General features: G+C 47.0%; 5 protein-coding genes across 5 annotated transcripts; 3 read left to right on the plus strand and 2 right to left on the minus strand.

Annotated features, from left to right (window-relative positions):
* Nucleotides 1-1447: 1447 nt before the first annotated feature.
* PPTG_04452 (hypothetical protein) lies at nt 1448-3602 on the minus strand. The gene has a single exon (XM_008896695.1). It carries the CDS (start codon nt 3178-3180, stop codon nt 1741-1743), a length of 1440 nt encoding a protein of 479 aa, XP_008894943.1. The 5' UTR covers nt 3181-3602; the 3' UTR covers nt 1448-1740.
* Nucleotides 3603-4205: 603 nt separating this feature from the next.
* Nucleotides 4206-5839, plus strand: PPTG_04453 (hypothetical protein; the record flags this gene model as incomplete). Its single annotated transcript, XM_008896696.1, has 5 exons — nt 4206-4582; nt 4650-4751; nt 4825-5145; nt 5214-5506; nt 5574-5839. 5 exons carry the CDS (start codon nt 4206-4208, stop codon nt 5837-5839), a joined length of 1359 nt encoding a protein of 452 aa, XP_008894944.1.
* Nucleotides 5840-6803: 964 nt separating this feature from the next.
* On the plus strand, nt 6804-7794 carry PPTG_04454 (hypothetical protein; the record flags this gene model as incomplete). Its single annotated transcript, XM_008896697.1, has 3 exons — nt 6804-7038; nt 7105-7235; nt 7294-7794. 3 exons carry the CDS (start codon nt 6804-6806, stop codon nt 7792-7794), a joined length of 867 nt encoding a protein of 288 aa, XP_008894945.1.
* Nucleotides 7795-8393: 599 nt separating this feature from the next.
* PPTG_04455 (hypothetical protein) lies at nt 8394-9676 on the plus strand (the record flags this gene model as incomplete). The annotated part of the gene is made up of 2 exons (XM_008896698.1): nt 8394-8781; nt 8877-9676. The coding sequence occupies 2 exons, from the start codon at nt 8394-8396 to the stop codon at nt 9674-9676; spliced, it is 1188 nt and encodes a 395-aa protein (XP_008894946.1).
* Nucleotides 9677-11164: 1488 nt separating this feature from the next.
* Nucleotides 11165-11365, minus strand: PPTG_04456 (hypothetical protein; the record flags this gene model as incomplete). Its single annotated transcript, XM_008896699.1, has 1 exon — nt 11165-11365. The coding sequence occupies one exon, from the start codon at nt 11363-11365 to the stop codon at nt 11165-11167; it is 201 nt and encodes a 66-aa protein (XP_008894947.1).
* Nucleotides 11366-11487: the final 122 nt, after the last annotated feature.

Raw genomic sequence — 11487 nt, forward strand, 5'->3', positions numbered from 1 at the left:
CTCTCTCTCTCGACGTTATAATGTATGTTGATGTGATTACAGCCGAGCGTACACCGAGAAATTCACAACGGAGTCCTCTGTTCGTTGTCGTAAACCAGAGCACATATACTTAAGTTCATCGCTATTGGGAGCAATGCCGTGTTTTACACGGGGAAACTCTGGATTTCATGCTTAGTTTACTGTTATATTGCTGCAGCTTTACCAAGGACTTGTAATTGGTTGCTTTCGAGTATTGACAAGGACTACTTAAAGTAAGAATAACTGCCACGGGTAGTGTACCCGTCGGTATTGGAAACGGAGGATAGCTCTCGCACTGGTAGTGCAATTAACTTCCGATCCAATCTTTGGTAGCCAGCAAAATATGATGGTTGGATTTTGGTTGTCTTGTGATACCTCGAGTCAGACTTGGACATGGAGACCCCGACAATCTTGGGCGTTTCCAAAGTAGGATCGTCAATCCACACAACGACGCTCTTCCAGTCATGACGTCTCGACGGGGAAAGCAGCCAAAAGCCTTTCGGGAAGTACCAAGCGTACATGATGGCCCACAGATCCTTGTACCACCCAGCTCGACCGTAGACTTGGGAGCCCTGAGGAGCATACTTGCATGCGTCGTTTCCATTCGTCCCCTTGAGCCCTCCAGTGACCTCACCGGCAGCATTTACGGCGGGATACGATACGCAAACCATCTCTGGAATGTAAAGCTGTGGCTTGAACTTGATGGCAGCTTTTTCGGAGACGGTGACCGCCTCGGGTTGAGGCAAAGGTTCAACTTTGTCATGGTCGACGGTTGCATAAGCACATGCAAATAGTAGAGTGAAAAGTGTCGTGGCAAGAGCTCGTATATTCATCTCGACCCTGAAAAAGAGAGAATGAGCCGTAGGAGTCCTGTAAACCCGTCAGTCCTACTAGGACAGACGGGTTTATTATGTAATTATGTAATCTAGAGACGCCAAAATGATTATTGCTGCTTGTAGTAAACGCTGTGGCAAAATCGTTCTTGCGCAACTTGATCAGCACCAGACTTTCCCGTGGTGGAGTAACTGTTACTGTGCTCTCGTCTCTTCTCTGCGTGACAGCTTGTCAATACTGGCTTGGCCTTTATTTAATACTTCGAAGTATGAGTTGCCAGGATACAGTATTCAAGCGAAGCAAACCATTGCATATTACTCTTTTGCAACACTGCAGAATACACAGCGTGTCCAGCATATTCACATAACCTACTTTGCTGTCAACGGCGAAATGTTTTAGCCAGAAAACGCTGCAGCTAATACCACAATATGGCATGCTGTACGTCCCTTCTGAAGATGTCGCCGCCAACTTTCCGTGAGCCGTCACAACTAATCTGATACTGGGCATACGCGTTTTATACGTACGAGCAGTTGGCGTCCTCTTCGGGATAATCCGATCGACTGACAGCGCGGAATACTGTAGATGGTATACAGGAGTATCAAACTAAATCTCTTTCTACCCAGTACACTTAATCAAATACTTAATGTACCAAGAAGCTTTGCGTTGTGCAACTGGAGTGAAAGAAAGATGAAGAATTTCTAAAGCCAACACTGTCCACTCGCCACGGTTTCGTCTCAGCCTCTGGCACCCCAGTATGGTGAACAGAAAGCCACAGCTGGTTGTCCACCACAGGTGAGAGGTGAATCCACCCTTCGGCACATCCAAAGCATATCGCAGCATGGCAAACTAATCTCTTATCATACCTGTTGTTTATTCTGTCAAGGGCAGTCAGTGGCGCAATTGAGGTACCAGTTGGTCGAGGAAAGCCAACTCGTCCTCAACACTTTTCTGTGGATAAACCTGTTCCCATACATGTAGCACCCGGAGTGCTCGTGCGATATTGGTGCTAGCACCAGGGCCTAGTCGAGTCTGCACAGTCTTGCCATCCAGCCGACGACGTCGACTCGGCTTGTCCTTGTGCATATCACTGGCGTACCAACTAGCCATGTCCAGATACGCCTTCAACATCGCATCCTGCTCTTCTACAGTCATCTGAGTTGCCCCATTACTGTCGAAGCTACGAGCAGATACCAGCGTGGTTAACGCTGGAACGAGAACGGAGTGATACTGCGTCATCCACATGAATCGCTTGACTCGGTGCTTGACACTGGCACTTACAGGGTCAGTGGTTTTCTGCTGAGTCTCGGGATACGTCGCAATGGCCTCGATGATCAGCGCCACACGCTTTCCTGCTGGCTTGGGCCACTTGACGTGCACTTTAAGCATCTCCACGATCTCAATCGCGTCTAGAGCAGCCACGATAGTCTCCCGTTGGTCGAGAAACTCCAGTGAACTCTCCACAATTTCTTGCTCACTTACACCGTCAAACTCGTCTCGGACGTGGTCATCTGGCATGATCACAGGCACTCTTGATAGAAATAAAGCCGTGAAGATAGCGGCAGTCGACTCTACATTCGAGATCCCACACTTGCGACCGTGCTGTAGATAATCCAAGTAGTGAGAAGCTCGTTCTTGGATAGACTCGGTCCATTCTCGAGGTGGGTACTTGAATCCGTTGTCGTGTACCTCGTCATATTCTTCTCCTTCACCCAATTTACCCGCACTGTCATTGAACACCAACTCCAGCAGATCAAACTTCCTCAAAAACCCAAACGCACGCGCTGGGTCGTTGCCTGAGAGCATCTTACGCACCTCAATACCGATACGTTCGCGACTAACCTTCCGTCTCATGGCGCCCACAATCTCTCTCTGGTCCAGCACCGCTCTCTCTAACGCTGGATCCAATGTAAATCCGAATTCACACGCGAATCGCAACGCTCTCAACACCCTCAACGGATCGTCCAGAAAAGTCTGAACTGGTTCTCTGGGGGTGCGAATCACCCCCTTTATCAAGTCCTCCACACCTTTCCCAGTGAAATCCTCCACTTGTCGAGTATGCAGATTGAAAAACAATGCGTTGATGGTCAGATCTCGTCGACTGGCATCGTCTGCCGGGGTAGCGAACTTAACTTCAGGCACTCGACTGTCTTGAGAGTATTCCTCGGCTCGTAGATGCACCAGATCAACGGTAGACCCGTCAATCGTTACGGTTGCCACCTCGAGATGTTTGGATTTGTCTGAATTGGCTTTGACGACGCCCACAGAGCTCGGTGGAAGCTTTCGGTCTCGCTGGAATTTCGTGATGTACCAGGCGAACTTGGCGCCCATCAAATTATCCAGCGCAATGTCAATGTCCTCGCTCTCAGCGCCACGTAATTTGTCGCGCACCCAGCCGCCGGCCACGCGCAATTGCGTCTCGGGGGCGTACAGCCGCTGGATGTACTCGAGGAAGGAGAATAATGAGTCTTCTGCTGGGGTCAGAGATATCGAGAGTTCTGACGCAATTTTATCGCTTATACTGGGCGGTGAAGTATGATTACTGGATGTCGAGAAAGTGGAGACACTAGAAATGCTGTGTCCAATTGGGGGTCGATGGAAGTTGCACCGGAGACGCACACGGCGGTGAGAAGTGACCTCATGAGGGGGTTATTATTAGGTAGAGTATCTGTGGTGCAGGTACTGCGAAAAGTGGGCGGCCGCGTGATGCAGTGGCACTGCGAAAAGTGCTTCTGGACGAGTGCAAGTTCGTCACCAACCAAGTAGTTAGTTCGTTGATCAAAGTCTGTGGGGACACGCCAGAAAAGATCATCACCAGTACGCTGACAAAATACGCCGTGATGAAAGTAAGGACACATGGTAGTGATCCCAACGCTACAGTATTTCGCTTCTACAGAAGCGTCTGGATTCACAGATCTTCCGAGACCTTGCTAGACATGCGCAGAGGCTGGAGGAATTGACGATAAAGTATGCCCAAGATGCGTACCTGTACACCTTTGCTGCTGCTGACGCCTGGTGCACTAGTTTGTTCTTGAATAGCAATTGCACTAGCGTACGGCTTTGCGATTTCCAGGCCTTGACCGAAGCACTTTGGAGCTTGTAGCGCTGGTTGGATCTGACATCATGTCGCGGCATCTCTTCATTTCCGGTTTGTTCGCGTAAATTGTGCCGTCACCACGGCTGCCGAAAAATATATTGACTTACAGTACAATATGTATTGAAGGAAGAAATTACTTATTTCTGAAAAACGTATCTCAAAATGCATAATTTACGGTTCTACCCTATAACCTGCAGTACCTTATTGCGAAAATCTATAACCAAATATGTCTCCCCAACCATTCGTTTTGCAACCAACAATGTCCACGAGCTCGAATCAAGCTCGAATCAAGCACACAGTCTCCATTTTGAAGGCAACTACCTATTCCAACGCCGATATCTCAGCCTACTACTTCTCAGCGGTGCTAGATGCCTTCGACGAGGAAGTTGAAGGGGTTTTTCGCTGCCAGTGTGGGACTCTGCATCGCCAGTCGCCAAGAACCGGGTACTCAAACCTGATGTCCCACATTCGTGACCAGCACCATGACTATCAAGAAGTGGTCATGGAGGCTGACATGGGTGCAGGGACGCTGGCGCCGTGGATCAAGCAGAGTGCCAAAAATATGCACGGTTGGCTGGACTGGATCATCTCCAGCAACTTGCAGCTTCAGTTTTGCAAACGAGCTACAACGAGACGGTATGTATTAGACTTTATACGTAGTTAATTTGTTGCTGACGATTGTTAAAATGTTGTATTGCTGCAGCTACACGAACCTAAACCGTATCAGCGTCGAATCGCTCAAGCGAGCGATGGGGAATGTCACGCTGGCAGTTGAGGCCAAGATTAAGGCCGAGTTACCGAGCCAGTTTGGCTTGGTGATCGACGGATAGTCCCACGCGTCAGAGCACTTTCTAGTCGTTTTGCGTGCTACGAGATAGACGGTGTGGGACACCATCCGCTTCTCTACTGATCGGTGAGGATGGTGGTGATCACTCGGCCGAAGGCCATCGCGTGTTTTTGGACTCGATGCTGCAGCGTGATTACGACAAGAGCCTGCACGATTGCTTGTTTACTGTCGGCGACAACTGTGCCGTTAACAGAAGGCTGGCAACAATTGCTCACCTCCCTCTAATCGGATGCGCGAGCCATCGGCTCAATTTCGCCGTGCAAGCTTATCTTCAATCCTACAAGGACGAGCTGGACTCCATTCCGAACCTGATGCGAAAGCTTCGCACGCTGAATCACGCCGCAAAACTTCGGTAACCAATTTTGGGAAAACGGAATTTTGTTGAATTGGTTCTAATATATTTGTAATTTTTCATTTTAGTGCCAAAACGTCACTACGCCCCGTTCTCCGTCACGACACGCGATGGAGCTCGACGTACGCGATGGTGGGCCGCTACTTCTGTCTGGCGGGGTTTATAGAGGCAGATGATGAAGACATGTGCGAGCTGATGCCTTCCCCGCGCTCTGTGAAGCGACTTCTGTCTCTGCTGTCCGACTTGAAGCGCATCGAATATGTTAGCAAGTCTCTACAGTGCGGGACAACCACGATTTTAGATGTACGTCTTTGGTTTGATGGCCTCATCGAAGTCGAGCCCTCGTTTGCTGAGTATTTGGGTACGTATCGGCAACTTGACACGTTTACTATGCAAAACTAACAGCTTATGTTTTATATTGCCTACAGCACCGCGTGCTAGAATCGTTCACTCTCCAGATTTCGAGAGCGGTTGCACAAAAGTGCTCGATGGTGAAGGCGCCAAGCTCACTTGGGCTGAATCGGCTGCGCTGGAGCCGTTCGCCATCGAGCACAGTGAGAGTGAGTTCGACTCGGAGTCAGGGTCGTCCACCTCCAATATGGTGGAGCGGTTTCAGTCTCGCCCGCGTCACGTTTGGACACGAGCACCATTCACTGAGCCCGTACACGCTCGAAATGATTTTGTTTCTTGCTAGTTAACAAGAAATATTGGGACGTTTGCACGGTCGAGTATGTAGGTTGTCGGTAGCTCAGGAATTTTAGCAAGCGTTGTTTACAATGGGCGAACAGACAGCATTTTCATTACCCTGGTATTGCAGATATTTATTGCGCAGCATGGTGTATTTTAACTACTTACTGTGTCGTGCTGGCAGCTTCGATAAGTATTTTATTGCGTCACCAATCTGCAATCGGTTCCCAATACAATATTCGGCAGCCCTGGTCGTCACCGCTCTGGTTAGCATCTTACTCTATCTGGCTAACACAATGCTACAAGCTTGCCTCCGCTGGAACTGCTTATTCTGGACAAGACGAATATCAACGATGACGGCTTGCTAATAATTCTCAAGTCGCTCCCTCGCTTCGATACCTCTCCCTTCAGGTGCGGATGCCATTGCCGTGCTGCAATTGTTGTTCCATCAAATGGATGATGGTATATCATCTATTTCAGGAAACGCTAGCTTGGGGGAGGGCGCGCGAAACGCCAACCGCAGTTCAGGCGGATGGAACCTCCACGGCCGCCCTACATTTGACTTTCTGTATTGCATACTGAATCTAAGTTAAACTGAGCCTGCCTCTGATTGGCTACAACTCTACACGTATCATAGCTGATACAGTCACCCTCCCTCTGGCGTGCGCGTCCTCTCAGTCTTGCCATTCCCAAAATTGCGCTGTAGGCCAGAGGTGCCGGTCCCCGTCGGATTAGTCCGATAAATACAATCAGTCTACTCTTAAACATACCCTTACTTGAGTACTTCGTCCCCTCAGACCAGGAACACGTGAACTATCGTTCACTTAGAGTTTGTAAGCCTACTTCTTTTCCTGGTGCAACAACAAAACAACCAAAATAAAAATATTTTCGTCCAATCAGAGAACCACTTAAATAGACGAATTTATCGACCAATCAAGTTTAGCACTCGTTTATTATTCACATTTTCAAAGATGACTGCAAAGAGAACCAAGGCGCCGTACGGGAGCGTGCCGAAGAAGACATGCAAGAAGTGCGACAGGAAGATCTCCTGTACTAACATCTCCAAGCATATCAAGGTATGCAAGGGCATAAAGCTGCCAGAGACGCGCAGCGAGATCCGGAAGAAGTCATGGGAAAAGAATCGCGCTAAACGCGTAGGCTTCCAGCGCGACCAGCGCGCAGCCAAGTTTTTCGAGGAATTACAAGGTACCATAAATTAACATTCAATATGTTTGAGATTATTATGATATCTAATACTTTGCTGTTGATTAGATATTTGCGCACAGCTACGGGAAGCAGAAGGAGCGCCAGCTTTACCCCAACCAAATCCGGAAGGGATGTCAGGCCATCCCTTCGAGGTGCTCAGTTTTCATCCAAGCCTCTTTGAGCACGCGTTTGCAAAGGTACGCGCCAATAATATTTATAATGCAGGTATCCATCGGTAATGCTATGATGTTTTAGGCTGAAAAGCACGAATTGCTGTCGAAGAAATGGTTTCATGCGGTGCTGCTGTTCTTGCATCCGGACAAAAGCCATCATCTTCCCCAAGAGTGGCAAAATGCACAGAACTACACTGCGGTTCGGGAGAGCTTTAAGCTTCTTCCACAGTATAAGGAGGACATGGAAGAAGCGAGTACACGCACGGTTTACAAAGAGCGGGTTCGTATCGAGAAATATCGACTCCATCTTCAGACGAAGTTCAAGCAACGGTTCAACAACTGGAAAGCAAAATGCAAGGAAATACGCGATGCTAAAATGTCGGAGGCGAAGAAAGTACTGATTAAGTTTGCAGAATATGCAGATTGTGTTTCATTTGATGATTTCAAAGTCATTTACTATGCTCGCTTCTTGGAGAAGGACAAGGCGTACGAAATCAAGAAGAAGGCCAAGCTGGAGGAAGCGGCAACCGACATCCGATTCCTCGAAACCTTTGGTGCGGAATCGGAAAGTCACGAAGAGTAAAATTTAAAAACTTTTATGTGTTTTTGTTATGAAGAGTATAAAAATGCGATCTTAAACTACGCGATAAAACGAATGCAAGTACTAAGACTAGATCGTAACCACTAGTACAAACCGCAAGATCGAACTACTATAAACAACAAGACTAAAGTACTACTATGACAAGACCATAAGTATTATGACAAGATTTAAAGTACGATTACAGAATCGATTGGCGTTGAATCTCTTGGGGCTCACAATCCATTTGGTTGGACAAGTCGAACTTGCTGAGCACCGTCCTTCTTATGAAGCATGACTAGGCAATCGTTGACGTTCCAAGAACTATTACAAGGTGGTATTGACACAGCAACTCGCGTGATCAAACAGGAGACAAGAAACGTATATGCATCTCATTTTAAGAAGTTCTGTGAATTCTGTATCGCCAACGAGTATCCTGATCCAGCGGTGACGCGTCATCACGAACTGCCTTCGCTTTTGGTTGCGTTTATGGAGAGTGTATCCGCGTCCAGTACCGTTTCCAATCAAACTGCGGAGAAGATCAGAGCTGCGGTCGCGAACTTTTATGGCAGTTACGAGCGCAGAGACGCCGCAGGACCGGACAAATGAATGGTAATGACAGACGACAGGGCAGCAAATTTGACCTTGGTAATCCTGCAAAGGATGCGTTCGTTCGCCAATTCATGCGGGGCCTCAAGAAACAAAAGAACAAGGAATTTACGCAGCACCAAGCTACGCCTATTTCTTTGGATATGCTCCGTGTGATTCACTTTCACTTGACACACACGTCAGGATTCACAGAGGCAAGTCGTTTGTGGTTTTTGGCGGTATCTGCTTACGCATTCTATGGAATGTGTCGAATCAACGAGGTGCTAAGTTTGCAGTGGAAGAATATCACCCTGGACCTGGCTCGTCCAAGTGCGTCTGATCCGACTTCGACAATTGGCTACGGTGTCTACAAACTGAAAGGGAGAAAGACGGAGGTCGCTGAAGGTCACTGCTACAACCTTCATTGTTTAGATGAATGCGAGAGTTCAATGGATGTTTTAATTCACTTAAAGAAATGGATTGGGTACGTTAATACGAAGACGGACCACAAGATAACGACTACGTTTTCCCAGCATTGTCCAAAATTGCGAAGAGTGCTATCAAGACTGATGACCCTCATACAGGGTGCGAGAACGCACGTGTGGAATGGAGCAAGAAAATGTCTGAGCAGCCTTTCGTCACGCTATCGAATTGCGTCGTGAGAGATCTCAACCGCAATGAAACATCTGTGCCCGGATACGTTCGCCAACAATGGCGTGACATTTGGTTCACTTCACACACGTTTCGCCGCACTGGAGCACAGTATCGATTTATATTCGCACCGCCTGAGCGGAGGTGGTCGCTCCGAATGGTGACATGGTGGGCCGGATGGACTCCAAATGAATCGGCAGAGACACTTGTGCGTTATCTTCTTGATCAAGCAGCAACCGATGAGGACGCGCAACTAGCAGACTGTCTTGCACCAGATCGTGGAGCACATGTGGGCTGTCCTTCTACTTTTACAGGACGAAAACGGAACATGGGGGGACATGATAGCCAACGATCCTCAACCTCCTCAGCCGATACAACGTCTCACTTCGAAAAACGTCTAAAAACTGTTGAGTGTTCGGTTAAAGCCCTTGAAGACAAGATCGACTTACTCATCTCGGTACTTCGGCCATCAGAAATCTCAACACCATCTGCAGCAGCTTCACACAGCAGCATCGACGAATTGGAGCAGATATCTATTCTGCCGGCAGCTAAAGACTGGCGGGCTTTGTATCGAATGTACTGGAAAGCTGACCCAGCTCGCCATCTATTCAAGCTGATTTGTGAATGGACACCACAGGAAAGAAAGTAAAGCGGATCCCTTCCCAGTCGCCTCAGTGTTGCAAAGCTGATAGCGGAAGATGTTGTTGATTTTGCTCTTCAAAAGAGAATTCCGACTCCAAGGGACGTCTCAGAGGCCACTTTATCGATGTATGCAGCTTACTACGTCGATAATTGGATGAAAGATGCAGCGAATACCAACCTGAATGCGCTCACTATCGACGCTGGCACGATATATCAGACTTGATAAGAAACGCCGACTCGTGAAAGCTCAGCATGCTTACATGAACAGATAAAGCTAGTATAGTAAGATAGTATTGCGAGTCTTGTTTTAGTATATTGTGTCTTGTTATAGTACATTGAGTCTTGTGTCAGTATTATTAATCTTGTCACGTACATCTAGTCTTGTCGTAGTATCTATTATCTTGTCCTGTTTTTCTAGTATTTATATCTTGCTGTAGATTTTGTCTTGCCGAGAGTCTTCTAATAATTTACCACTATTACTTGAGTTGTGATCAAAAATTAATACACGGTTCTTCATTTTATTGGACAATTTTGACTCTAAGACTACTTTTTCATTGGTCAAGCAATCAGGCGTTGCATCAATTGTTATTTGGGAAGCCTGAAGTTGCTTCCGACACAGAAAGCATACAATCTCTAAGATGAGCGGAAGCTGCTTCCATTTTATCACAATTACAGCTCAAACAGACGTCTAGATAGGGTTAGGTCTACTATCTTAACATGTAGATAGTATCATAAACCTACCCCTTCATTATACGAATGGAAGCGCTACTTCCTCAGCGCAAGGTGCTGTGTGGCCCCGTCACAGTCTCAGAGCACTTTATTGTATCGTTGCCATAGTCTATTGCTCCAACTTGCCATAGTATTTCAATACTATCACTTTTCCTATTTAATTAAGACGATTGTAAATGAATTTACTGTCGCATCTTGATTAAACTCCATACAAATTTGAAAAATAAAAAATATGGATTCACTTGTTATTTGTATTGCATGAAATTGTGGGCAAAACACAACAGACGAGCTGTACGTTTACTGCACTGCCAGTATAACCACTATATAACTGCGAGCTGGATAGGTATTCATGCTACTGATCGGAAAGCAAAGTGTGGCAAGCGCATCAGATAGACAGAACCTAGAAATTTGTTTCCTATTTAATCACGACGATCATATATGAATTTACTTCCGCGTCTTGATAGCTCGTTAAACTCCATACGAATGGGAAAAAATATGGGTTTACTGGTTATTTGTAAATCATGAAATTGTGTGCAAAACACAACAGATGAACATTTTGGCTGTATTGACTTCGTTGTATAACCCCTATATAGCTGCGAAATACTGCAAGCTAGAAAGGTTTTCATGCACATGTACTCACTATTCTGCGCAAGCATCAATCCAGACATTGGTGGTTCGAGACATTAGTCAATTTCGTCATCAGGATAGATATATTGTTTATCCAATCAATACTCTCACTCTCACTGTTACCCATTGCATGCGTGAGCTACAGCGGCCACGCATTGTCGAGGTGCTCCTCGTAGTGTTCATCATTGAACGGAACTTCGGCTTTCCCAAAATTGCTACTATCGTTTAAAGCCGCACGAGCCGCATCCGGGAGTTGCTCCCACATGACCAAGTCCTGGTACTCACCATCCACACTGTTGAGGTTCAAATAAGGGGTGCCCAGATCAAGATAGTATCTCATTCGGAGAGACGTGTTGGATCCTGAAACATACCACCCGTCGGTATTGGAAACGGAGGATAGCTCTCGCACTGGTAGTGCAATTAACTTCCGATCCAATCTTTGGTAGCCAGCAAAATATGATG

This window comes from Phytophthora parasitica, assembly GCF_000247585.1.
Source record: "Phytophthora parasitica INRA-310 unplaced genomic scaffold supercont2.5, whole genome shotgun sequence".
NCBI lineage: Eukaryota > Oomycota > Peronosporomycetes > Peronosporales > Peronosporaceae > Phytophthora > Phytophthora nicotianae.

Coding starts and splice junctions, on each gene's coding strand:
- PPTG_04452 (XM_008896695.1), bottom strand. CDS start 3,180: ATGGGCGCCAAGTTCGCCTGGTACATCACGAAATTCCAGCGAGACCGA.